This window comes from Pelophylax lessonae (assembly GCF_965119305.1).
Source record: "Pelophylax lessonae genome assembly, chromosome: 1".
In the NCBI taxonomy this organism is placed as follows: domain Eukaryota; kingdom Metazoa; phylum Chordata; class Amphibia; order Anura; family Ranidae; genus Pelophylax; species Pelophylax lessonae.
This window is the reverse complement of record NC_138768.1, coordinates 895,656,783-895,684,336: the sequence shown is the minus strand read 5'-3', so window position 1 is coordinate 895,684,336 and position 27,554 is coordinate 895,656,783. Positions and strand designations below refer to the sequence as shown.

The window sequence follows — 27,554 nt, the reverse complement described above, 5'->3', positions numbered from 1 at the left end:
GTTCTCTGTTGACGGAGTTGGTGATCTCTCTATAGATGACCTATGGATGGTTGGGGTGGTGGGCAGTCCTCTGTTGTCGGAGTTGGTGCTGTCTCTCTATAGATGACCTATGGATGATTGGGGTGGTGGGCAGTCCTCTGTTGTCGGAGTTGGTGCTGTCTCTCTATAGATGACCTATGGATGGTTGGGGTGGTGGGCAGTCCTCTGTTGTCGGAGTTGGTGCTGTCTCTCTATAGATGACCTATGGATGGTTGGGGTGGTGGGCAGTCCTCTGTTGTCGGAGTTGGTGTTGTCTCTCTATAGATGACCTATGGATGATTGGGGTGGTGGGCAGTCCTCTTTTGTCGGAGTTGGTGTTGTCTCTCTATAGATGACCTATGGATGGTTGGGGTGGTGGGCAGTCCTCTGTTGTCGGACTTGGTGATCTCTATAGATGACCTATGGATGATTGGGGTGGTGGGCAGTCCCCTGTTGTCGGAGTTGGTGCTGTCTCTCTATAGATGGCCTATAGATAGTTAGGATGGAGGTCAGTCCTCTGTTGTCGGAGTTGGTGTTGTCTCTCTATAGATGGCCTATAGATAGTTAGGATGGAGGTCAGTCCTCTGTTGTCGGAGTTGGTGTTGTCTCTCTGTAGACTACCTATGGATGGTTAGGATGGAGGTCAGTCCTCTGTTGTCGGAGTTTGGTGCTGTCTCTATAGATGACCTATGGATGGTTGGGGTGGTGGGCAGTCCTCTGTTGTCGGAGTTGGTGATCTCTATAGATGGCCTATAGATAGTTAGGATGGAGGTCAGTCCTCTGTTGTCGGAGTATGTGATCTCTATAGATGACCTATAGATAGTTTGGATGGAGGTCAGTCCTCTGTTGTCGGAGTTGGCGCTGTCTCTCTATAGATGACCTATAGATAGTTAGGGTGGAGGTCAGTCCTCTGTTGTCGGAGTTGGTGTTGTCTCTCTGTAGACTACCTATGGATGGTTGGGGTGGTGGGCAGTCCTCTATTGTCGGAGTTGGTGATCTCTCTATAGATGACCTATGGATGATTGGGATGGTGGTCAGTCCTCTGTTGTCGGAGTTGGTGCTGTCTCTCTATAGATGACCTATGGATGGTTGGGGTGGTGGGCAGTCCTCTGTTGTCGGAGTTGGTGTTGTCTCTCTATAGATGACCTATGGATGATTGGGGTGGTGGGCAGTCCTCTTTTGTCGGAGTTGGTGTTGTCTCTCTATAGATGACCTATGGATGGTTGGGGTGGTGGGCAGTCCTCTGTTGTCGGACTTGGTGATCTCTATAGATGACCTATGGATGATTGGGGTGGTGGGCAGTCCCCTGTTGTCGGAGTTGGTGCTGTCTCTCTATAGATGGCCTATAGATAGTTAGGATGGAGGTCAGTCCTCTGTTGTCGGAGTTGGTGTTGTCTCTCTATAGATGGCCTATAGATAGTTAGGATGGAGGCCAGTCCTCTGTTGTCGGAGTTGGTGTTGTCTCTCTGTAGACTACCTATGGATGGTTAGGATGGTGGTCAGTCCTCTGTTGTCGGAGTTGGTGCTGTCTCTATAGATGACCTATGGATGGTTGGGGTGGTGGGCAGTCCTCTGTTGTCGGAGTTGGTGATCTCTATAGATGGCCTATAGATAGTTAGGATGGAGGTCAGTCCTCTGTTGTCGGAGTTGGTGATCTCTATAGATGGCCTATAGATAGTTTGGATGGAGGTCAGTCCTCTGTTGTCAGAGTTGGCGCTGTCTCTCTATAGATGACCTATAGATAGTTAGGATGGAGGTCAGTCCTCTGTTGTCGGAGTTGGTGTTGTCTCTCTGTAGACTACCTATGGATGGTTGGGGTGGTGGGCAGTCCTCTATTGTCGGAGTTGGTGATCTCTCTATAGATGACCTATGGATGATTGGGATGGTGGTCAGTCCTCTGTTGTCGGAGTTGGTGTTGTCTCTCTATAGATAGTTAGGATGGAGGTCAGTCCTCTGTTGTCGGAGTTGGTGATCTCTATAAATGACCTTTGGATGGTTGGGGTGGTGGGCAGTTCTCTGTTGTCGGAGTTGGTGATCTCTCTATAGATGACCTATGGATGATTGGGGTGGTGGGTAGTCCTCTGTTGTCGGAGTTGGTGTTGTCTCTCTATAGATGACCTATGGATGGTTGGGGTGGTGGGCAGTCCTCTGTTGTCGGAGTTGGTGTTGTCTCTCTATAGATGACCTATGGATGGTTGGGGTGGTGGGCAGTCCTCTGTTGTCGGAGTTGGTGATCTCTATAGATGACCTATGGATGGTTGGGGTGGTGGGCAGTCCTCTGTTGTCGGAGTTGGTGATCTCTCTATAGATGACCTATGGATGGTTGGGGTGGTGGGCAGTCCTCTGTTGTCAGAGTTGGTGCTCTCTATAGATAACCTATGGATGATTGAGGTGGTGGGCAGTCCTCTGTTGTCGGAGTTTGTGTTGTCTCTATAGATGACCTATGGGTGGTGGGCAGTCCTCTGTTGTCGGAGTTGGTGCTGTCTCTATAGATGACCTATGGATGGTTGGGGTGGTGGGCAGTCCTCTGTTGTCGGAGTTGGTGCTCTCTATAGATAACCTATGGATGATTGGGGTGGTGGGCAGTCCTCTGTTGTCGGAGTTGGTGATCTCTCTATAGATGACCTATGGATGGTTGGGGTGGTGGGCAGTCCTCTGTTGTCGGAGTTGGTGATCTCTCTATAGATGACCTATGGATGATTGGGGTGGTGGACAGTCCTCTGTTGTCGGAGTTAGTGTTGTCTCTCTATAGATGACCTATGGATGGTTGGGGTGGTGGGCAGTCCTCTGTTGTCGGAGTTGGCGCTGTCTCTCTATAGATGACCTATGGATGGTTGGGGTGGTGGGCAGTCCTCTGTTGTCGGAGTTGGTGCTGTCTCTATAGATGACCTATGGATGGTTGGGGTGGTGGGCAGTCCTCTGTTGTCGGAGTTGGTGCTCTCTATAGATGACCTATGGATGATTGGGGTGGTGGGCAGTCCTCTGTTGTCGGAGTTGGTGATCTCTCTATAGATGACCTATGGATGGTTGGGGTGGTGGGCAGTCCTCTGTTGTCGGAGTTGGTGTTCTCTCTATATATGACCTATGGATGGTTGGGGTGGTGGGCAGTCCTCTGTTGTCGGAGTTGGTGATCTCTCTATAGATGACCTATGGATGGTTGGGGTGGTGGGCAGTCCTCTGTTGTCGGAGTTGGTGCTCTCTATAGATGACCTATGGATGATTGGGGTGGTGGGCAGTCCTCTGTTGTCGGAGTTGGTGATCTCTCTATAGATGACCTATGGATGGTTGGGGTGGTGGGCAGTCCTCTGTTGTCGGAGTTGGTGTTCTCTCTATATATGACCTATGGATGGTTGGGGTGGTGGGCAGTCCTCTGTTGTCGGAGTTGGTGCTCTCTATAGATGACCTATGGATGGTTGGGGTGGTGGGCAGTTCTCTGTTGTCGGAGTTGGTGATCTCTATAGATGACCTATGGATGATTGGGGTGGTGGGCAGTCCTCTGTTGTCGGAGTTGGTGATCTCTCTATAGATGACCTATGGATGATTGGGGTGGTGGGCAGTCCTCTGTTGTCGGAGTTGGTGATCTCTCTATAGATGACCTATGGATGGTTGGGGTGGTGGGCAGTCCTCTGTTGTCGGAGTTGGTGATCTCTCTATAGATGACCTATGGATGGTTGGGGTGGTGGTCAGTCCTCTGTTGTCGGAGTTGGTGATCTCTATAGATGACCTATGGATGATTGGGGTGGTGGTCAGTCCTTTGTGGGATGGTGAAAGGGTTAACTCCCTATCTGTATACAGATTTGGTATTAATGGCGCTCTTCTCTCTCCATACAAGGATCTCTTCCTGGCCCGGCCAGCCGGCATTCTCTCCATTCTAGATGAGCAGACGTCCTTCCCGCGGGTGAGTGTTATTTTCTGGGTCCACCTACCTTCAGTCTGACAGTCGCTCCAGCTTCTCCTATGGAAAGCAGAGTTACCGGATTCATTAATTTCATTCATGTTATCAGGCCAAAATCACCGGGGGGTGATCTCCTGTGACTGGTCACCCTGGAACTTACGTTTCCCCATGCCTCCTCTGACTGGTGACCCCAGAACTTACGTTTCCCCATGCCTCCTGTGACTGGTGACCCCGGATGTCTTGTATATTTTGTCACTTCCAGGGGTCACAGCTGTCATTTCTTGGCTCCAGCTATTCAAACCTGATTTGTGCTTAAAATAGCAGCATTGTGGAGCAGAGGAGACATTGGGGGTCTCAGGTCGGTCAGAGAAGATATTTGGGGTCTCAGGTCGGTCAGAGAAGATATTTGGGGTCTCAGGTCAGGCAGAGGAGACATTGGGGGGTCTCAGGTTGGGCACAGGAGACATTGTGGGGTCTCAGGTCAGGCAGAGGAGACATTGGGGGAGTCTTAGGTCGGGCAGAGGAGACATTGGTGGGGTCTCAAGTCGGGCAGAGGAGACATTGGGGGGGTCTCAGGTCAGGCAGAGGAGACATTGGGGGGGGTCTCAGGTCAGGCAGAGGAGACTTTGGGGGGGTCTCAGGTCGGGTAGAGGAGACATTGGGGGGGTCTCAGGTCGGGTAGAGGAGACATTGGGGGGATCTCAGGTCGGGCAGAGGAAACATTGGGGGGGGTCTCAGGTCGCATAGAGTAGACATTGGGGGGGGGGGGAGTCTCAGGTTGGGCACAGGAGACATTGTGGGGTCTCAGGTCGGGTAGAGGAGACATTGGGGGGGTCTCAGGTCGGGCAGAGGAGACATTGGGGGGGTCTCAGGTCAGGCAGAGGTGAGATTGGGGGGGTCTCGGGTCAGGTAGAGGAGACATTGGGGGGGTCTCAGGTTGGGCAGAGGAGACATTGGGGGGGGGGGGTCTCAGGTCGGGCAGAGGAGACATTGGGGGGGTCTCAGGTCAGGTAGAGGAGACATTGGGGGGGTCTCAGGTTGGGCAAAGGAGACATTTGGGGGGTGTCTCAGGTCAGGCAGAGGAGACATTGGGGGGGTCTCAGGTCGGGTAGAGGAGACATTGGGGGGTTTCAGATCAGTCAGAGGAGACATTGGGGGGTCTCGGGTCAGTCAGAGGAGACATTGGGGGGGTCTCAGGTCAGGTAGAGGAGACATTGGGGGGGTCTCAGGTCTGGCAGAGGAGACATTGGGGGGGTCTCAGGTCGGGCAGAGGAGACATTGGGGGGGTCTTAGGTCGGGTAGAGGAGACATTGGGGGGGGTCTCAGGTCGGGCAGAGGAGACATTAGGGGGGTCTCAGGTCAGGCAGAGGTGAGATTGGGGGGGTCTCGGGTCAGGTAGAGGAGACATTGGGGGGGTCTCAGGTCGGGTAGAGGAGACATTGGGGGGGTCTCAGGTCAAGCAGAGGAGACATTGGGGGGTCTCAGGTCAGTCAGAGGAGACATTGGGGGGGTCTCAGGTCAGGCAGAGGAGACATTGGGGGGGTCTCAGGTCAGGCAGAGGAGACATTGGGGGGTCTCAGGTCAGGCAGAGGAGACATTGGGGGGTCTCAGGTCGGGTAGAGAAGACATTGGGGGGGTCTCAGGTCGGGCAGAGGAGACATTGGGGGGTCTCAGGTCAGGTAGAGGAGACTTTGGGGGGGTCTCAGGTCGGGTAGAGGAGACATTGGGGGGGTCTCAGGTCGGGTAGAGGAGACATTGGGGGGGTCTCAGGTCGGGTAGAGGAGACATTGGGGGGGTCTCAGGTCAGGCAGAGGAGACATTGGGGGGTCTCAGGTCAGGCAGAGGAGACATTGGGGGGGTCTCAGGTCAGGCAGAGGAGACATTGGGGGGGTCTCAGGTCAGGTAGAGGAGACTTTGGGGGGGTCTCAGGTCGGGTAGAGGAGACATTGGGGGGGTCTCAGGTCGGGTAGAGGAGACATTGGGGGGGTCTCAGGTCGGGCAGAGGAGACATTGGGGGGTCTCAGGTCGGGTAGAGGAGACATTGGGGGGGTCTCAGGTCGGGTAGAGGAGACATTGGGGGGGGTCTCAGGTCGGGTAGAGGAGACATTGGGGGGGTCTCAGGTCAGGTAGAGGAGACATTGGGGGGTCTCAGGTCAGGTAGAGGAGACATTGGGGGGTCTCAGGTCGGGCAGAGGAGACATTAGGGGGGGTCTCAGGTCAGGTAGAGGAGACATTAGGGGGGTCTCAGGTCGGGTAGAGGAGACATTGGGGGGGTCTCAGGTCAGGTAGAGGAGACATTGGGGGGTCTCAGGTCAGGTAGAGGAGACATTGGGGGGTCTCAGGTCGGGCAGAGGAGACATTAGGGGGGGTCTCAGGTCAGGTAGAGGAGACATTGGGGGGGTCTCAGGTCAGGCAGAGGAGACATTGGGGGGGGGGGTCTCAGGTCGGGTAGAGGAGACATTGGGGGGGTCTCAGGTCAGGCAGAGGAGACATTGGGGGGGTCTCAGGTCAGGCAGAGGAGACATTGGGGGGGGGGTCTCAGGTCAGGTAGAGGAGACATTGGGGGGGGTCTCAGGTCGGGTAGAGGAGACATTAGGGGTCTAAAACCTGACATGTTTGGTATCGGATTACTCGTCATATTTTATATTTGACCACAAATGGGGATTATATTGTCGGTGTCACTATTTCATAGGGATGGGCTTGATGTTCGCTGAACACTCGAACAAATGGGGCGCTCGGCGGGAAGTTCGCCGACCTATGAGCGCCCCATAATGCACTGCGCTGGTGCAGTGAATAAATTACTGATCATTGGCCAGAGCATGCACATGACCTGTATCCTTTGGCCAATCACAGCACAGTGTCCTGTCAGAGCCATGTTTGGCCAAAGATAGGCTGCCATTAGCCAATCATGGCCCAGGGGCTAAGTCCACGCTACATAAGGCTGCTGCTTACATGGGTGTAGTATACTGTGTGATAATAGAGGTTAGGCGGGTAGTTAGTGGATAGTGAGGTGAGTTAGTGTAGTGCAGTCAGTGTAGTGTACAGGTTACACCCCACTTTTATAATGTATGGATATGTTGTAGTTCTGGATCCCCTCTCAGTGCTCCCCAGGTTTTGTGTCCCTGTCACTTATAGTTCCTGAGCAGTGCCATGCCAAGCTGACCAAGATTTCCCATAGATGCCAATGAGTACTGAAAGCTGAAAATTGGTCTAGGCAGGAAGGGGTGAAATGGCCCTGTATTTAAGTGGTTAAGGGGAATCCTATGACAGAATTAAGAAAAAAAAACGGCATGGGGTCCCACCCCCAAAATCTATACCAGGCCCACGTTTGGGGGCTCTCTGCCTTCAGGAAGTCTCCCATGTTTGGGGGTTCTCTGCATTCAGGAAGCCTCCCATGTTTGGGGGCTCTCTGCCTTCAGGAAGCCTCCCATGTTTGGGGGTTCTCTGCATTCAGGAAGTCTCCCATGTTTGGGGGTTCTCTGCATTCAGGAAGTCTCCCATGTTTGGGGGCTCTCTGCATTCAGGAAGTCTCCCATGTTTGGGGGTTCTCTGCATTCAGGAAGTCTCCATGTTTGGGGGTTCTCTGCATTCAGGAAGTCTCCCATGTTTGGGGGCTCTCTGCATTCAGGAAGTCTCCCATGTTTGGGGGCTCTCTGCCTTCAGGAAGTCTCCCATGTTTGGGGGTTCTCTGCCTTCAGGAAGTCTCCCATGTTTGGGGGCTCTCTGCCTTCAGGAAGCCTCCCATGTTTGGGGGCTCTCTGCCTTCAGGAAGCCTCCCATGTTTGGGGGTTCTCTGCCTTCAGGAAGTCTCCCATGTTTGGGGGCTCTCTGCCTTCAGGAAGCCTCCCATGTTTGGGGGCTCTCTGCCTTTAGGAAGTCTCCCGTGTTTGGGGGCTCTCTGCCTTCAGGAAGCCTCCCATGTTTGGGGGCTCTCTGCATTCAGGAAGTCTCCCATGTTTGGGGGCTCTCTGCCTTCAGGAAGTCTCCCATGTTTGGGGGTTCTCTGCATTCAGGAAGTCTCCATGTTTGGGGGTTCTCTGCATTCAGGAAGTCTCCCATGTTTGGGGGCTCTCTGCCTTCAGGAAGTCTCCCATGTTTGGGGGCTCTCTGCCTTCAGGAAGTCTCCCATGTTTGGGGGTTCTCTGCCTTCAGGAAGTCTCCCATGTTTGGGGGCTCTTTGCCTTCAGGAAGTCTCCCATGTTTGGGGGCTCTCTGCCTTCAGGAAGTCTCCCATGTTGTGGGGCTCTCTGCCTGCAGGAAGCCTCCCATGTTTGGGGGCTCTCTGCCTTCAGGAAGTCTCCCATGTTTGGGGGCTCTTTGCCTTCAGGAAGTCTCCCATGTTTGGGGGCTCTCTGCCTTTAGGAAGTCTCCCGTGTTTGGGGGCTCTCTGCCTTTAAGAAGTCTCCCATGTTTGGGGGCTCTCTGCCTTCAGGAAGTCTCCCATGTTTGGGGGCTCTCTGCCTTCAGGAAGTCTCCCATGTTTGGGGGCTCTCTGCCTTCAGGAAGCCTCCCATGTTTGGGGGCTCTCTGCCTTCAGGAAGTCTCCCATGTTTGGGGGCTCTCTGCCTTCAGGAAGTCTCCCATGTTTGGGGGTTCTCTGCATTCAGGAAGTCTCCATGTTTGGGGGTTCTCTGCCTTCAGGAAGCCTCCCATGTTTGGGGGCTCTCTGCCTTCAGGAAGTCTCCCATGTTGTGGGGCTCTCTGCATTCAGGAAGCCTCCCATGTTTGGGGGTTCTCTGCCTTCAGGAAGTCACCCATGTTTGGGGGCTCTCTGCCTTCGGGAAGTCTCCCATGTTTGGGGGCTCTCTGCCTTCAGGAAGTCTCCCATGTTTGGGGGCTCTCTGCCTTCAGGAAGTCTCCCATGTTTGGGGGCTCTCTGCCTTCAGGAAGTCTCCCATGTTTGGGGGCTCTCTGCCTTCAGGAAGTCTCCCATGTTTGGGGGCTCTCTGCCTTCAGGAAGTCTCCCATGTTTGGGGGCTAAAAGTCTTTCTAGCAATAATGGCGATTATAATAAGGGTCCTAAAAAGTAAAAGGTCCCCGAAAAAGGAAGTGGACAATCTGCTCAGTAGTGAGAACCTGTCCCTTTGTCCCTCAGTCATGTTGGTGTCCCCCCTGTGTCCCCCACTCATGTCCCCTACTGAGTGTTCTCACCTTTCACCCCACAGGCCTCAGACGACGCGTTTCTGGAGAAGTTGTGCATCGGATGTAAAACAAATCCGCACTTCGAACGAGCGCGAGGAAGGGACCCCGGATTCATCATTCACCACTATGCTGGGAAGGTAAGCAAGGGTCCCCTATGCTGGGAAGGTATGGGAGGGTCCCCTATGCTGGGGAGGTATGGGAGGGTCCCCTATGCTGGGAAGGTAAGGGAGGGTCCACTATGCTGGGGAGAAAAGGGAGGGTCCACTATGCTGGGGAGGTAAGCAAGGGTCCCCTATGCTGGGGAGGTAAGGGAGGGTCCCCTATGCTGGGGAGGTAAGGGAGGGTCCCCTATGCTTGGGAGGTAAGGGAGGGTCCCCTATGCTGGGGAGGTAAGGGAGGGTCCCCTATGCTTGGGAGGTAAGGGAGGGTCCCCTATGCTTGGGAGGTAAGGGAGGGTCCACTATGCTGGGGAGGTAAGGGAGGGTCCCCTATGCTTGGGAGGTAAGGGAGGGTCCACTATGCTGGGGAGGTAAGGGAGGGTCCCCCTATGCTGGGGAGGTAAGGGAGGGTCCCCTATGCTGGGAAGGTAAGAGAGGGTCCCCTATGCTGAGGAGGTAAGGGAGGGTCCCCTATGCTGGGGAGGTAAGGGAGGGTCCCCCTATGCTGGGGAGGTAAGGGAGGGTCCCCTATGCTGGGAAGGTAAGAGAGGGTCCCCTATGCTGAGGAGGTAAGGGAGGGTCCCCTATGCTAGGGAGGTAAGGGAGGGTCCCCTATGCTGGGGAGGTAAGGGAGGGTCCCCTATGCTGGGAAGGTAAGGGAGGGTCCCCTATGCTGGGAAGGTATGGGAGGGTCCCCTATGCTGGGAAGGTATGGGAGGGTCCCCTATGCTTGGGAGGTAAGGGAGGGTCCCCTATGCTGGGGGGGGGGGGGTAAGCGAGGGTCCCCTATGCTGGGGGGGAGGTAAGTGAGGGTCCCCTATGCTGGGGGGGAGGTAAATGAGGGTCCCTAGGGTTAGGGTGAGTGGGGGTAGAAGGGCCGTGTCTCCTCATTGTCCCCCATGTCTCTCTCAGGTTCAGTACACGGCGGTCGGGTTTTTGGAGAAGAACAGAGACACCGTCCCAACCAACATCCAGAACCTCTTCATCAGCAGTGTCACCGGACTACTCGGCCTTCTCTTCGCAGGTAGGTCCTCTGTCTCCCCTCCCCCTCCGAGGCTGTCCACAGGTAGATCATATTCAAGGTTGATCAGCTAATGGGAATGCTGCCCCCTGGAATTCACTGTATAAACACCGCTACTACACCCCTACTGTACCCCTACTAAACCCCTACTGTACCCTTACTACACCAATTCTACACTGCTACTACAATGGTACTACACCCTTACTACTCCACTGCCCCTGGGTTGCACCCCTAGCACATGTGACTTACTGCTGGCGTCTACTGCTGTGGATAATACTCACTGCTGGCTGGTACTGCTGCTCCTCTGAGACTCACCAACCCCGGAGTATGGGAGCAGCGCTGGAGGAAGCATGCAGAGCGGATGCTTCCTGTATCTCTCGTCTCCTCAGAGGGGGGGGTGGGGTACATTTCATATCACTCCGCCTGTGACTGGATGGAGCCAGATCTATACAGGAAGCATCGGCTCCATTCTGACAGCTGGGACATCACCCGGCACTTGCAGGTGTCAGGGAGCCGCAGCCTTCATGTGGGAGACTCCCACACCTCACGAGAGACTCCCTGCACCTCCCGGGAGACTCCCTGCACGTCCCGAGAGACTCCCTGCACCTCCCGAGAGACTCCCTGCACCTCACGAGAGACTCCCTGCACGTCACGGGAGACTCCCACACCTCACGGGAGACTCCCTGCACCTCCCGAGAGACTCCCTGCACCTCACGAGAGACTCCCACACCTCACGGGAGACTCCCACACCTCACGGGAGACTCCCTGCACCTCCCGGGAGACTCCCTGCACCTCCCGGGAGACTCCCTGCACCTCCCGGGAGACTCCCTGCACCTCCCGAGAGACTCCCTGCACGTCCCGAGAGACTCCCTGCACGTCCCGAGAGACTCCCTGCACGTCCCGAGAGACTCCCTGCACCTCCCGAGAGACTCCCTGCATGTCACGGGAGACTCCCTGCACCTCCCGAGAGACTCCCTGCATGTCACGGGAGACTCCCTGCACCTCACGGGAGACTCCCTGCACCTCCCGGGAGACTCCCTGCACCTCCCGAGAGACTCCCTGCACGTCACGGGAGACTCCCTGCACCTCACGGGAGACTCCCTGCACCTCCCGAGAGACTCCCTGCACCTCACGGGAGACTTGGGATGTCTAGCATGGGGAGAGAACCCCTGCCGCACTGTAGCCCAGGCAGCTAATTCTAGTCGCCAATGTGACCTGGCGCCTGGGGTCTGTCACGCGGAGTGGTTGTACCGGTCTCTTCTCAGGAAATTTTTCAAGGGTTTTATTCAATCCTGTTCACCGTGCCCAGGAAAGAGGGCAAGGTGCGTCCAATCCTGGATCTCAAGGCCCTGAACCGGTTTGTGCCGGTACAGAAGTTTCGGATGGAATCCATTATAACGGTAGTGGCATCACTGCACCAGGGAGACTTCTTGGCCTCCATAGATATGAAGGATGCCTCTAAACATCCCTGTTTGGTCTCCAGCGGTTTCTTCACTTTGCGGTAGTAGAGGAGAATTATAAATTTGTGGCGTTACTCTTTGGTCTCTCCTCCTCCCAGGGTGTTTACCAAGGTGTTGGGCAGCTGTGTTGGCATTGCTGCGCCAACGGGGGATTGCGGTCCTGGGGTACATAGACGATCTTCTGTTGAGAGTGGACTCCCATTCAACCCTTATGGGCGACCTGATGATCACCGTCAAAACCCTGCAGGAGTTCAGGGGGAACATCGATTTCAGGAAATCCAAACTGATGCCTTCCTTGAGATTGGATTATCTGGTCTGACTCTGGATCAGGGGCGTAACTACAGGGGTTGCAATTGCAACCGGGCACCATGCTCCAGGGCCTGTGCGGCTCCCCTGTACACCTGGATAGGAGGGGCGGCGGGGGCAGCATGTAGAGAAATCACTGTTTTCCTTTTTCCTCCTGTCGCTGCAGGAGGAAAATGGAGGAGATTGGTTCCTCTGTATGCTGCCTCCGCCTCTCCTCCTATCCAATTCACTTGTGTTCTGCTGTCTCTGGGCCCCTGTGTGCTCCCCTAGTCCACCCCCCTTCCCACTACTGTGCTCCCCCCCCCCCCACTGTGCTCCCTCCCCTCTCCTGCCGGCTGCTGCAGGGGGTGTGTCACAATAGAGAACCAGGAAGGGGTCAGTAAATATGTAATTTACCAGCTCATTCCTTTTCTGAATGGACAGAGTCATAGTCAGTCACATTGTAAAAAAATAAAATAAAATGATAAAAAATAATACAATAAAAATACCAAAAAATAAAAACTACTGACACCAGTGGGTGAACTTCCAGATCACAAAGGTCACACTTGAAACCGGGCTCTGGCATTCCACCACCGTGTGGAGGCCCCAAGATGGCAGGAAGGGGGCCCACTGCCGAACTTGTGAAAGGGTCCCTCTGCGGAACCGTAATAAAGGGCCCTGCAGCGAGAGTAAAGGGCCCCAGGATCAGTGGGAAGAGCCCCAGGCTTGAAGGGAAGGGCCCCAGCCAGGGGTCCGGGAGGCCCTTCATGGTTTCTTGCATCGGGGCCCTGAAGGTTCTAGTTACGGCTCTGCTCTGGATTCGGCTTTGGCGAGGTTTTTCCTCCTTGCGGACAAGCTGCAAAAATTGCAGGGGGGGGGATTCGGTTGCTTACGGCAAACAATCCCTCTTCACTGTGGACTTGCATTCGGGCCTTGGGTCTGATGGCATCAACCTTCAAGGCGGTTCCTTTTGCTCATTTCCATACCAGACCTTTGCAAAGGGAGATTCTTGTAAAACGGAACAAAGATACGAAGTCCTTGGACTCTTCGATTCGGTTGAGCCACAACACAGTCTGCTCTGTTGTGGTGGATCCGGTCTCCAGCTCTATGCCGGGGTGTGACGGAACCCGGACACCCCGACTGGGTATCTCCACCAGTAACCTGCTTCCTAAGCTCTGGAACACAGGATCTGTGAATCTGGCTATAGTTACCTCAAGAACTAGACAGTACAAGTTTTGGAGTGAAACCAGAATCAAACTGTTTATTGAAACACAAAGCAGAAGGAGATAAACACTCTGACAACCCCTCCCCCTTAGCCAATCCACACAAACATACACATCCCATAATAAGCTTACTCAAGGCAGACAGGAACAATAGAACACTGGAATGCAGGTATTCAACAATAACAAACCCCCACCCCACTAGCAAGGGTCTATGAAAACACTTTATGCAATATATCTTCATATATTTCCTGAGAGACATTGTTCAGAAATATTATTATCCCAAGTGAAAGAGCCCCTCCCCCAACACTAACCACACATATAGAACCCAGGATAACCGGGGTAACAGGAAATGCTGAGTCCGGTGTGGTTGTACAGCGAGTCTAATTAGTGCAGACCAGACTGGGGTTCTTGGTCACCCTGTGCCCCTAATAGACAAAGAATGATTTACACATAAGAGGGGCCGGGGAAGCTGGACAAGGAGTCTCCCAACCTCTCAGAAGCAATCTGGGTTCCACAAGCCCCCCAACGAAAGTGACTCACGTCACACGGGGCAAGTCCTTTCTCCCGTTTTTTTGGAAAGTTGTAACCACAAACGCCTGCCTGTTAGGCTGGGGAGGATGGGGGTACTGGGGAAGCTTTGTGCCCAGGGTATTTGGACATTGGAAGATTCTAAACTACGGATAAACGTTTTGGAGCTCCGAGCAGTAAAGCTTTGTCTGAGCCATTGAACAACTCATCTACAAGATTGTTCGGTTCGGATTCAATCGGACAATGCCACAGCTGTGGCTAAGATCAATCTCCAGGGGGGCACCGAGAGTGTCTTGGCGGCCAAGGAAGTGCATGAGATTCTGGCCTGGGTGGAAAGCTTTGTTCCAGGGCTCTCTGCTGTTCACATTCCAGGTGCGGACAGCTGGCAGGCCGATTACCTGAGTCGTTGGGTGTTGGATCAAGGGGAGTGGTCCCTAAAGCCAGAGGTTGTCATCTCTTGTGTGTTCGGTGGGGGACACCCGAGGTCGATCTGTTTGCTTCTCGCCTCAACAAGAAGGTGCAGAGGTTCATAGCCTGGTCTCAGGATCCTCTGGCCGATGCCATAGATGCACTGGTGGCTCCTTGGGGTCGGTACCAACAGATTTATGCCTTCCCTCTGTTGAAACCCCTGCCGAGGCTTCTACGCAGGATAGAGGTGGAGGGGATTCCGGTCATTCTGGTGGCTCCAGACTGGCCTCGTTGGTCTTGGTACGCAGACCTGGTAAGGTTGGTCGCCAATGCTCCTTGGAGACTTCCTCTCAGGGAAGATCTGCTGTCTCAAGGCTGATCTTCCATCCTGGTTTAACGGCCGGGTGCTGAGAGAGGTCTTTCTGACTCTGTGATTCCTGCGCTTTTGAGGGCCAGGAAGTCGACTTCCAGGAAGATCTATCATCGTACGTGGAAATCGTATATTTCATGGTGTGAATCACTGAAGGTGGACCCTCGCTTGTTTTTGATCGATAGGGTTTTGGCCTTTCTGCAGAGTTGAGTTGAGCAGCGGTTGGCTTTGGGGCACTATCAAAGGCCAAGTGTCGGCTTTGGCTGTATATTTCCAACGCCCGTTAGCTACGCATGCCTTGATTCCTTCCCTGCATACAGGGAGTACCGCCATATGGCTCCTCCGACACGATCCCCGCTACCGCCTTGGGACCTCAATCTGGTATTATCTGTTCTTCAAAAGCCTCCTTTGGAGAACATTCGGGAGATTGCTTTCGTTGTCCCAGGAGGTTTCCTTTTTGGTGGCTATCACGTCTGCCCACAGGGCGTCTGAATTGGCGGCATTATCATGCCGCTCTCACGGGCCTTACCTTCCCCCCCCCTTCTTTTCCTCTTCCCTGAACCCCCAGTACTTTGCCATCCTCCCCAGCATGGGATTCTCCCCCCACCCCCGTGGCTGCTCACTCCATTGCCTGCCCCCCCCCACTGTGCTGTCCTTCTCCCCTCCCCGGCCAGATGCCGGAAAGTCTGCTTCTCCGCCTTGGTGTTCACTGGGGACAAAGAACACACTCCTTGTGTGGGCTTGAGTAGAGGGGGGCGGGGCTGGTTCCCGGGGCAACCTGACGCCAGGCTGGGAATTGCCTAGCCACCTGCTGGAGGGCAGCTCCTAAAATTATATAGCAGAGCGAGAGTCCCTCCTGCCTTTCTTCTCTGCTGTTGGTCAGACTGTGTGTCCCTGGGCTGCAGCCAGAGAACACGGACTCTCCTATTGGTTCCCGCGGGCCTCTTCAATCCTGCAGCCAACCCTGAGTGTGGATTAACCCTGTACCTGCCTACTGATGAGTGGATTAACCCTGGGCCTACCAGAACTCTGCCTGGACTTTGTCACCTCATTATGTGCCCCGACCTGTGTGTGGCCCAATCCCTCACTGGCCAGGACTTTGCCTGCTCTATCGTGAGCCCACCCTGTTACCTAGAACTCTGTCCTACCCGCGTTGGGTCTGACCCTGGGCCCCTTTTTTTGGCCCCTTTCTTTGTGAGCCTACCTGCTACCGTTCAATAAAAGGCTTTGTTGGCACTCCTGCTCTCCGTGTGCGTTCTGTTCCACCTACACTTCCGTTACACGCTCTCCTTATCTGGGGGTGCAGAGATAAGGTGGTACTTTGACCTAATCAGTCGTTTCTTCCCAAGGTGGTTTTTGGACTTTTATCTGAATGAAGACTTTGTGCTGCCTTCACTCTGTCCTAAGCCCACGCATCCCCAGGAAATTGCTTTGTATTCTTTGGATGTGATTCAGGGTTTACCTGGAGGCCACTGAGTCTTTTAGGAAGTCAGAGGCCTTTCCTGAAGGACCTTGTAAAGGTGTGGCTGCGTCTGCTGCGACCATATCCAGATGGATCGGGCAGATGGTGGTTCAGGCTCATTCAATGAAGGGTCAGGTTCCTCCTTTCCCGGTGAAGGCGTATTCTATGAGAGCACTGAGTCTATCTTGGGCTTTTCTCCATCAGGTGTCGGTGCTGTAAGTGTGCGAGGCGGCAACTCGGTCCTCTGTGCCTAAGTTCACAAAATTCTACAAAGTAGATGTGTTGGCATCCCTGGGTGCTTCCTTTGGCTACAAAGTCTTGCAGGCTGCTGCTTATCCACTTTTCCACCGGAGGATTTGGCTGCTCAATGACCAGTCCATTTTTTTGAAACTTGGCACTGCGCGACTTTAACTGACAATTGCGCGGTCTTTTGGTGGTATTTGATCACCTCTGCGCTTTTCATTTTTTGCGATATTAATAAAAAAAGAGCGAAAATTTTGAAAAAATAACAATATTTTTCTACTTTAAAAAATATCCAATATATTAAATTTTTGTCATATTTTTAGGCCAAAATGTATTTAGCTCCATGTCTTTGACAAAAAAATTCTCAATGAGCGTATTTTTAACCGCTTTAAGACCGGAAGATTTTACCCCCTTCCTGATTAGGCCATATTTTGCCATTCGGCACTGCGTTACTTTAACGGACAATTGCGCGGCTGTGCAATGCTGTACCCAAATGAAATTGACGTCCTTTTTTTTTCCCACACACAGAGCTTTCTTTTGGTGGTATTTGATCACCTGTGCGATTTTTAATTTTTGCGCTATAAACAAAAAAAGAGTGACAATTCTGAAAAAATAACAAAATAACAATATTTTTCACATTTTTTTTTTATATGAAATTCCCCCCCAAAAAAAATGTAAAAATCTAAATTTTTTAACATTTTAGGTCAATTTGTTTTCTGCTGCAAATTTTTGGTAAAAAAAATCACCATGAGCGTATTTTGATTGGTTTGCGCAAAAGTTATCGCAGCTACTAGTGATATTGCAAAAGGCCTCGATGGTAAGGTTTGTCTTTTTGCTGATGACACAAAGATATGTAACAGGGTTGATGTTCCTGGAGGGAAACGCCAAATGGAAAAGGATTTAGGAAAACTAGAAGAATGGTCAGAACTCTGGCAACTAAAATTTAATGTGGATAAGTGCAAGATAATGCACCTGGGGCGTAAAAACCCAAGGGCAGAATATAGAATATTTGACACAGTCCTGACCTCAGTATCTGAGGAAAGGGATTTAGGAGTAATTATTTCAGAAGACTTAAAGGTGGGAAGACAATGTAATAGAGCAGCACGAAATGCCAGCAGAATGCTTGGATGTATAGGGAGAGGTATAAGCAGTAGAAAGAGAGAAGTGCTTATGCCGCTGTACAGAACACTGGTGAGACCTCACTTGGAGTATTGTGCGCAGTACTGGAGGCCATATCTCCAGAAGGATATAGATACTCTAGAGAGAGTTCAGAGAAGAGCTACTAAACTAGTACATGGATTGCAGGAAAAAACTTACCAGGAAAGGTTAAAGGACCTTAACATGTATAGCTTGGAAGAAAGAAGAGACAGAGGGGATATGATAGAAACTTTTAAATACATAAAGGGAATCAACTCGGTAAAGGAGGAGAGCATATTTAAAAGAAGAAAAACTACCACAAGAGGACACAGTTTTAAATTAGAGGGGCAAAGGTTTAAAAGTAATATGAGGAAGTATTACTTTACTGAGAGAGTAGTGGATGCATGGAATAACCTTCCTGCAGAAGTGGTAGCTGCAAATACAGTGAAGGAGTTTAAGCATGCATGGGATAGGCATAAGGCTATCCTTCATACAAGATAGGGCCAGGGACTATTCATAGGATTCAGATATATTGGGCAGACTAGATGGGCCAAATGGTTCTTATCTGCCGACACATTCTATGTTACTAACTACGGGAAAGATTTGTCATTTTTATTGTTTATTTTTTTTACTAGTAATGGCGGCGATCTGCGATTTTTTTTTGCGGGACTGCGACATTGCGGCGGACAGATCGGACCCCTGACTGACATTTTTGCCACTTTTGGGGTTACCAGTGACATTACTACAGTAATCAGTGCTATAAATAATGCACTGTTACTGTAAAAATGACACTGGCAGGGAAGGGGTTAACTTTTTATTGGTGATCAAGGGGTTAAGTGTGTCCCTAGGGGCGTGTTTCTAACTGTGGGGGGCGTGGCTTATGATGTAACCACAGAGAAATGCGATCCTACATAGCAGGATCGATAGTCTCTGCAGTTACACCAGGGAGAATGACAGACGGCTTTGTTTACATCATCCGCCTGCCTTTCTCCCTCTCCAGCGGGAGATCGCGAGTGAGCGGCGGACATCGGAGCCACCAGTCACTCGCACGGGGATGGCCGTGAACGAGCGGGGGCGGGAGTGCGCCTCCGGCGGTGAACTCGCCCCCTACAGGCTCCTGGGCGAGTGACGTAGTACTACGTCGGTTTGCCCAGGAGCGGCTGACCACCGCAGTAAATAGTCGTGCGGCGGCCAGCAAGTGGTTAAAGAGAACCTTTTTTGTTTCTCTTTGAGGGTATGTGTTGTTTCTGGTTGAGCTCCAGTTGTTCCTGGTTGAGCTCCAGTTGTTCCTGGTTGAGCTCCAGTTGTTCCTGGTTGAGTCCCAGTTGTTCCTGGTTGAGCTCCAGTTGTTTCTGGTTGAGCTCCAGTTGTTTCTGGTTGAGTCCCAGTTGTTCCTGGTTGAGTCCCAGTTGTTCCTGGTTGAGCTCCAGTTGTTCCTGGTTGAGTCCCAGTTGTTCCTGGTTGAGCTCCAGTTGTTTCTGGTTGAGCTCCAGTTGTTTCTGGTTGAGCTCCAGTTGTTCCTGGTTGAGCTCCAGTTGTTCCTGGTTGAGCTCCAGTTGTTCCTGGTTGAGTCCCAGTTGTTCCTGGTTGAGCTCCAGTTGTTTCTGGTTGAGCTCCAGTTGTTTCTGGTTGAGCTCCAGTTGTTCCTGGTTGAGCTCCAGTTGTTCCTGGTTGAGCTCCAGTTGTTCCTGGTTGCGCTCCAGTTGTTCCTGGTTGAGCTCCAGTTGTTCCTGGTTGAGCTCCAGTTGTTCCTGGTTGAGCTCCAGTTGTTCCTGGTTGAGCTCCAGTTGTTCCTGGTTGCGCTCCAGTTGTTACTGGTTGAGCTCCAGTTGTTCCTGGTTGAGCTCCAGTTGTTTCTGGTTGAGCTCCAGTTGTTCCTGGTTGAGCTCCAGTTGTTTCTGGTTGAGCTCCAGTTGTTTCTGGTTGAGCTCCAGTTGTTCCTGGTGATTGAGCTCCAGTTGTTACTGGTTGAGCTCCAGTTGTTCCTGGTTGAGCTCCAGTTGTTTCTGGTTGAGCTCCAGTTGTTCCTGGTTGAGCTCCAGTTGTTTCTGGTTGAGCTCCAGTTGTTTCTGGTTGAGCTCCAGTTGTTCCTGGTGATTGAGCTCCAGTTGTTCCTGGTGATTGAGCTCCAGTTGTTCCTGGTGATTGAGCTCCAGTTGTTCCTGGTGATTGAGCTCCAGTTGTTCCTGGTGGTTGAGCTCCAGTTGTTCCTGGTGGTTGAGCTCCAGTTGTTCCTGGTGGTTGAGCTCCAGTTGTTCCTGGTTGGTAGGTTTAGCCTTTGGGGAATTACGTATTTTTGCGTTGTCTTCCCACCCCTCATTATTATACTGCTTTGGGACATCTCATTGGTCTAAAGATGATGGCGCTGCGTCTGTCGATGAACGATAGAGAAAACCGGATTTTTGTAAGAACTTACCGTAAAATCTTTTTCTCTGAAGTTCATTGACAGACGCAGCACCCACCCCTCTATGAGTGAATGGGGCTTTCTTGTCTTCTAAACACTGATTGCTGATAGCAGAGTGGGTGGGGTTATGCCTGCAGGGACAGCCCCATGGGCGTGGTTAAAGTTTTTTCCTGCCTTGTGCCTATTCCTGGTAGGAGGAGCATAACCCATTGGTCTAAAGATGATGGACTGCGTCTGTCAATGAACTTCAGAGAAAAGGATTTTACGGTAAGTTCTTTTTATCAGGGGTTCTATCCCATCTTACGAGGCACTTCTAGTTCATTCCCATTGCGTTTATATCCCGAGAATCTATATACAGCTTCCAGTATTTTATCTCCCATTTTCCCATGACTGGAGGTATTTTTGGCTCCGCCAGCCCCGTAAGTATCTTCTATATCTGTGCTATACGGTGACTTACACAGCTGTTCCGGAGTAATGGAGGGTTAGGACCCCCTCTCATTTTATTTATTTTTTTGCCATCACCTTTTGGAAATTTTGCTTCACTTCCTGTCCCATAGCCAGACAGGAAGTGAGAGGAAATCCCTGCAAATTAAGGGAATCTCTTGGGAAACCCCCAGATCTACAGAACTTGTGTCCCCATTGGAAGATTTCCCCTCTATTGCTTTTCTGGGGACAACCCAATATTTGTGTTTTTTGACAGGCAGGGTGACTCCACAGACAGCAATAAACACTGACAGGGGGTCCCATCCCTCCCCCCTCCATCCAACACTAAGAAAAATACGTTTTGCCTTTAGTTATAGTTTAGGCCGGGGTGGGGGGCACAATTAAGGGGGGAGCAGGAGGGCACATTGTGGGACACAATGGGGGGCGGGGCAGAAGGGCACAATACATGGGGTGGCAGGAGGGCACATTATGGGGCACAATACATGGGGGGCAGGAGGGCACATGGGGCACAATACATGGGGTGGCAGGAGGGCACATTTTGGGCACAATAAATGGGGGGGGGCAGGAGGGCACATTATGGGGCACAATACATGGGGGGGGCAGGAGGGCACATTATGGGGCACAATACATGGAGGGCACATGGGGCACAATACATAGGGTGGCAGGAGGGCACATTTTGGGCACAATAAATGGGGGGGCAGGAGGGCACATTTTGGGCACATTAAATGGGGGGGCAGGAGTGCACATTATGGGGCACAATACATGGGGGGCAGGATGGCATATTATGGAGCACAATACATAAGGGGGCAGGAGGGCACATTATGGGGCACAATACATGGAGGGGGCAGGAGGGCACATTATGGGGCACAATACATGGAGGGGGCAGGAGGGCACAATACATGGGGGGACCTGAGGGCACAATACATGGGGGGGGCAGGAGGGCACATCATGGGGCACAATCCGGCAGTGTCAGTGTCACAGTTGCTCGGGTGTCTGAGGTTGTAGTGGATTGAAGGTTGCTCGGTGTCTGATCTTCTCCCATTTGCTCTGTTTGTAGCGAATATCTCCAGGACGGGAACTCTGATGCCACAGAAAGGAAAAGTAAGTCCCTCCTCCATTATGGTGACACTCCCATCATCCCTCAGTGCCCCTCCCCCACCTAACACTCAACTTTACTTTCTATTACCTTCTGTATCACCTGACCCTCCGATTAGATTGTAAGCTCCTAGGACCAGGGCCCTCCTAACCTTCCTCTATTGTAGTGGAACTCCACCTTCCCTTTAGATTATAAACTCTTCATGCCATAGAAATCCTCTATAATATTATCATTGTGTGTCCTCCTCCAGACTCTGATCCTACAGGAATCCTCCTCCGCCCGCAAAATGTCAGTGGGAGCGCAATTCCGGGTGAGCGCAATTCTGTGACCTCTTCCAGCAGTATTCCTCCCCTCCCCCATTTTTCTCCCTCCCCCATTTTTCTCCCTCCCCCATTTTTCTCCCTTCCCTTTCCCGTCCCCACCATTTTTCCTCCTCACCACCATTTTTCCCACTCCTCCCCCTCTTCCTCCTCCCCCCTCCCTCTTCCTCCTCCCCCCCTCCCTCTTCCTCCTCCCCCCTCCCTCTTCCTCCCCCCCCTCCCTCTCTTCCTCCTCCCTCTCTTCCTCCTCCCCCCCTCCCTCTCTTCCTCCTCCCCCCCTCCCTCTCTTCCTCCTCCCCCTCCCCTCCATCCTTTCGCCCCTCCATCCTCCCCTGGGTGGGTTGGTGCAGTGGGCGGGTTCTCCTGGCGCAGTGCGTGGGTCAGTGCAGTGGGTGGGATCTATTTATGCAGTGGGTGATTCAGTGCAGTGGGTGGGGTCTCTTAGCACAGTGGGTAGGTCAGTGGGCGGGGTCTCCTGGCGCAGTACACAGTGTCTCTTGGTGCAGTCGGTGGGTCAGTGCAGTGGGCGGGGTCTCTTGGCGCAGTGGGTGGGTCAGTTCAATGGATGGGGTCTATTAGTATAGTGGGTGGGTAGTGGCGCAGTAGTGGGTTAGTGCGATGGGCAGGGAGTCTTGGCGCAGTGGGTAGGTCAGTGGGCAGGGTCTATTGGCACAGTGGGTAGGTCAGTGGGCAGGGTCTATTGGCGCAGTGGGTAGGTCAGTGGGCAGGGTCTATTGGCGCAGTGGGTAGGTCAGTGGGCAGGGTCTATTGGCGCAGTGGGTAGGTCAGTGGGCAGGGTCTATTAGCGCAGTGGGTAGGTCAGTGGGCAGGGTCTATTGGCGCAGTGGGTAGGTCAGTGGGCAGGGTCTATTGGCGCAGTGGGTAGGTCAGTGGGCAGGGTCTATTGGGCAGTGGGCAGGGTCTATTGGCGCAGTGGGTAGGTCAGTGGGCAGGGTCTATTGGCGCAGTGGGTAGGTCAGTGGCAGGGTCTATTGGCCCAGTGGGTAGGTCAGTGGGCAGGGTCTATTGGCCCAGTGGGTAGGTCAGTGGGCAGGGTCTCTTGGCACAGTGGGTAGGTCAGTGGGCAGGGTCTCTTGGTACAGTGGGTAGGTCAGTGGGCAGGGTCTATTGGCGCAGTGGGTAGGTCAGTGGCAGGGTCTATTGGCCCAGTGGGTAGGTCAGTGGGCAGGGTCTATTGGCCCAGTGGGTAGGTCAGTGGGCAGGGTCTCTTGGCACAGTGGGTAGGTCAGTGGGCAGGGTCTCTTGGTACAGTGGGTAGGTCAGTGGGCAGGGTCTATTGGCGCAGTGGGTAGGTCAGTGGACAGGGTCTCTTGGTACAGTGGGTAGGTCAGTGGGCAGAGTCTATTGGCACAGTGGGTAGGTCAGTGGGCAGGGTCTCTTGGTACAGTGGGTTGGTCAGTGGGTAGGTCAGTGGCAGGGTCTATTGGCCCAGTGGGTAGGTCAGTGGGCAGGGTCTATTGGCCCAGTGGGTAGGTCAGTGGGCAGGGTCTCTTGGTACAGTGGGTAGGTCAGTGGGCAGGGTCTATTGGCGCAGTGGGTAGGTCAGTGGACAGGGTCTCTTGGCGCAGTGGGTAGGTCAGTGGGCAGAGTCTATTGGCACAGTGGGTGGGTCAGTGGGCAGGGTCTATTGGCGCAGTGGGTGTGTCAGTGAGCGGGGTCTCTTGACGCAGTGGGTAGGTCAGTGGACAGGGTCTCTTGGCTCAGTGGGTAGGTCAGTGGGCAGGGTCTCTTGGCACAGTGGGTAGGTCAGTGGGCAGGGTCTCTTGGTACAGTGGGTAGGTCAGTGGGCAGAGTCTATTGGCACAGTGGGTAGGTCAGTGGGCAGGGTCTCTTGGTACAGTGGGTTGGTCAGTGGGCAGAGTCTATTGGCACAGTGGGTAGGTCAGTGGGCAGGGTCTATTGGCACAGTGGGTAGGTCAGTGGGCAGGGTCTATTGGCGCAGTGGGTGTGTCAGTGAGCGGGGTCTCTTGATGCAGTGCTTAAGTTAGTGCAGTGGGCGTGTCAGTGCAGTGGGCGGGGTCTTTTGGGGCAGTGAGTGGGTCAGTGGGCGGAGTCTCACCTTGCACTCTCTGGTCTCCGTAGCGCTCTCTGGGTATTCTGATGGAGAAGATGTATTCCGCCTCTCCGCACTTTATCCGCTGCATCAAACCCAACAATGAGAAGCTGCCCAGAGTCTTCCATCCCGAGGAGGTGCTGAGACAGGTGAGAGGGGGAGGGGCTGTGCCGGGGTGGGGGGAAGGGAGTTCCTGCCCCCCTTTGTATTACCTCTGCAGGTGACACCATGGAATATTAGAACCGGGAGCGCCGGTGTGTGCAGGTAGTGTGGAATCTATGGAGGCCGGTAGGTGACCGAATACCAGCCGAGGTACCAATTCAGGGGCCGGAGATCAACCCAAGGACAGCCAGTTACTGGTATGAAGACCAAGCTGGGGTCACATGACTCCTCATACATGGGAAGGTAGAGCGGCCCTACACCACTGCTCAGCGCATGCGTGGTAATGCACTCCCTGTGGTCACCCCTGAAATAATGGGAACACACTGGTCTCCTGCTGCAACTAACTGGACCTTCCTTCCAAGGGGTCCAAGGGGTCCTAGTCTTCAAGCCACAGGAAGAGGGGAACGTGGTGCCAAGTGCTGGGGTGAGCCAGGTGAGGGAGGCTGACTCTGAATGAGAAGCTCAGCCAGGTGAAGGGGAAGGGATTGAGCTAAGTAGGGGTAAATAATTAGTTGTCCCCTCTGTCCAAAATGTCACCTCCCTATCCTGGAAGAATGTCTCTCTTCCTCCAGGAGGAAAGTCCACTTCCTATGTTGGGCCGTTTGTGTTTTGCCAGCCCACCCCCAATATACGGGTCCTTGTATTTCTCCCTGCACTGCATATACCGGGTCCCTTCCTTGTGTTGGGTACTCTGGATGTCCAGGCTTCTCTCTGTATTGCTGGGGGTGGAAGGACGGAAGGACGCAGGGATGCGATGTTGGGTAGATTCAGCCCAGAGTGTTTGGAAAACGCGTCAGTGAGAGGGGCCGTCTTTTCAGGACAGTGAGGTCACATTTTGTTCAGAGGACAACTGACTTACAGAAAGAGGCCCTCTACATCATACTGGGACATTCATTCCTGAAAAGGGGAGGGGCCTTAAACCCCACCTATAATCCGCTGTAATGCGCCCCACTGGTGACATAATGACAACTCACATCTTCGTCTATGTAACTCAAAGGATTAACACCTGACTTCCTGACACCAAGGATGGGGATGATGGACCTAGAACGGGAAGGGACTCCACAATGTTCACACCCCCCACCCTGTTCTTGAATCTGCCTTTCCATGGTGATTGGATAAAGGTGTCACCTGTGTGGATAGAAATGTTGGGATATGGTGCGAGTTCAGGAAATGGAAAGGACTCAGGACTCTCAAAGTCTGGGAAGCTCCTGAGTATTGTGTCAGGACCCAGACTTGAACCTGGGACCTCTGCTGTGTCTGGCAATGACTCTACCTGCTGAGCCACCTGGAATGCTGGACAGTTCTCTGGACAAATCCATGAATGATCCTGCCGTCAATCTTAATTGAGCCCTTTGCTCCTTCCATGAACTTCCTGGTTTAAGCCAGGTCTATGCACTTCTTGGTTGCCAGAATATTGTGCCTTCCCGAGCCAATATCTCGCTTATCTCTCCTTCTGCTGTCCGTATCTTCGCTATTCGTTATCGACATTTGGCTTGTTCCTCGACTTCGCTTCTGCTTAATCCCAACCTGCAACTACTTGTTACCGACCTTTGGCTACTCCTTGTCTATGCTTCTGCTTAATCCCAACCTGTAAACATTCGTTACCAACCTTTGACTACGCTTCTGATTGATCCCTACCTGCTATATCTGCTACTGGACCCTGGTTTGCTCACTTCCTGGTGGGGCAATCTTGAGGACCACGACCTGGTACTAACACGTAGCAAATCCATCTCCACCTTCAGGAGCTCTGGTAAACACCGGTTAGTACTTAGATTCCACACCTCAGGTGAGCCTGAGTCATCTACAAGAGTGACCTCCCTGTGTTCCCATCCTGCAGGTTCCTGTGTTAGATTCCTCTGCTATAGCTACTGGCCTCCGAGTCTGACTCCAGACCATGACATATTGATTATGAGTGGAGAGAGCCGTGTTTTCCATTTTCCCTGGGCTTTGTTCTCCCAGATCGGGGCCTGGAGTGTAAAGGTTTTAATGTGTTTTGGGTGGGAAGGAGCCTTCAGTCTTGTGTCTGGGTTTTGCTGGAGGCCTGCAGCCTGAGGACGGCCCCGAGCCTGCAGCCTGAGGACGGCCCCGAGCCTGCAGCTTGAGGACGGCCCCGAGCCTGCAGCTTGAGGACGGCCCCGAGCCTGCAGCTTGAGGACGGCCCCGAGCCTGCAGCTTGAGGACGGCCCCGAGCCTGCAGCCTGAGGACGGCCCCGAGCCTGCAGCCTGAGGACGGCCCCGAGCCTGCAGCCTGAGGACGGCCCCGAGCCTGCAGCCTGAGGACGGCCCGAGCCTGCAGCCTGAGGATGGCCCCGAGCCTGCAGCCTGAGGACGGCCCCGAGCCTGCAGCCTGAGGACGGCCCCGAGCCTGCAGCCTGAGGACGGCCCCGAGCCTGCAGCCTGAGGACGGCCCCGAGCCTGCAGCCTGAGGACGGCCCGAGCCTGCAGCTTGAGGACGGCCCCGAGCCTGCAGCCTGAGGACGGCCCCGAGCCTGCAGCCTGAGGACGGCCCCGAGCCTGCAGCCTGAGGACGGCCCCGAGCCTGCAGCCTGAGGACGGCCCCGAGCCTGCAGCCTGAGGACGGCCCCGAGCCTGCAGCCTGAGGACGGCCCCGAGCCTGCAGCCTGAGGACGGCCCCAGCCAGAAGGGGGGTGTGCTCCTATTTGAAGATTGGTGTTTAATCCTGTATGGAGGCAAAGGGGCTCCAGGCTTAAGAGATTCCATGCCCATCGGACTGAGAGAACTGGGAGAGCTGAGGAAAGTAGGAGAGTCTGAGGAGTGAGAGCACCTGGGCTGTCAGGAGAACCCCTATCTAGAGGCCAGGAGTGGCCCCATGCAGCCAGGGAGGTGCTGTAACCAAGGCTGAGTGAGCGAAGACAACCAGGACAGCTAAGTGACAGTCAGAGGGACTGGTGAGAGGAGAAGAGACTTGGGTGACTTTGCTTTTTCAGATTCTTGTTTTGCTTTGTGAAGCTGAAATCCCTGCATGAGAAAATTTGTGTTGAACTTTGCTTTAATCCCGATTTAATAAAGGTGGGCTGCCTGCCCTAAAATACAAATACAGGTCCAACTGGATGTGACCAACTACTGCTAGATCTACCATGAGACCAACTACTACTAGATCTACCATGAGACCAACTACTACTAGATCTACCATGAGACCAACTACTACTAGATCTACCATGACCATGAGACCAACTACTACTAGATCCACCATGAGACCAACTACTACTAGATCCACCATGAGACCAACTACTACTAGATCCACCATGAGACCAACTACTACTAGATCTACCATGAGACCAACTACTACTAGATCTACCATGAGACAAACTACTGCTAGATCCACCATGAGACCAACTACTACTAGATCCACCATGACCCAGATTCATAAGACCAACTACTACTAGATCCACCATGACCCGGATACATGAGACCAACTACTACTAGATCCACCATGACCTCTATATACATGAGACCAACTACTACTAGATTCACCATGACCTCTATATACATGAGACCAACTACTACTAGATCCACCATGTAATAGGTCTTCCTTTATTTCAGTTGCGGTATAACGGTCTGATGGAGACGCTGCGGATCCGGAGAGAAGGCTTCTCATGGCGACCAACGTTCCAGGAATTTGTGGAGAGGTAAATGTCCGATTTCCCGGAAAATGATGAAATGTTTATTTTGTAGAATAAGAT

The 27,554-nt window shown here is 53.1% G+C and overlaps 1 protein-coding gene across 1 annotated transcript in view; it reads left to right on the top strand.

Annotated features, from left to right (window-relative positions):
• Nucleotides 1-27,554, top strand: part of LOC309550980 (myosin-IIIb-like) — a gene marked incomplete at its 5' end in the record, with an annotated part of 122,881 nt that overhangs the window by 69,865 nt on the left and 25,462 nt on the right. The window contains 7 exons of the mRNA XM_082251400.1: nucleotides 3,851-3,916; nucleotides 9,079-9,192; nucleotides 10,126-10,237; nucleotides 21,256-21,299; nucleotides 21,545-21,604; nucleotides 23,718-23,837; nucleotides 27,415-27,500. Of these exons, the coding sequence (XP_082107526.1) occupies nucleotides 3,851-3,916; nucleotides 9,079-9,192; nucleotides 10,126-10,237; nucleotides 21,256-21,299; nucleotides 21,545-21,604; nucleotides 23,718-23,837; nucleotides 27,415-27,500 (602 nt within the window). The remainder of the gene's footprint in view (nucleotides 1-3,850; nucleotides 3,917-9,078; nucleotides 9,193-10,125; nucleotides 10,238-21,255; nucleotides 21,300-21,544; nucleotides 21,605-23,717; nucleotides 23,838-27,414; nucleotides 27,501-27,554) is intronic.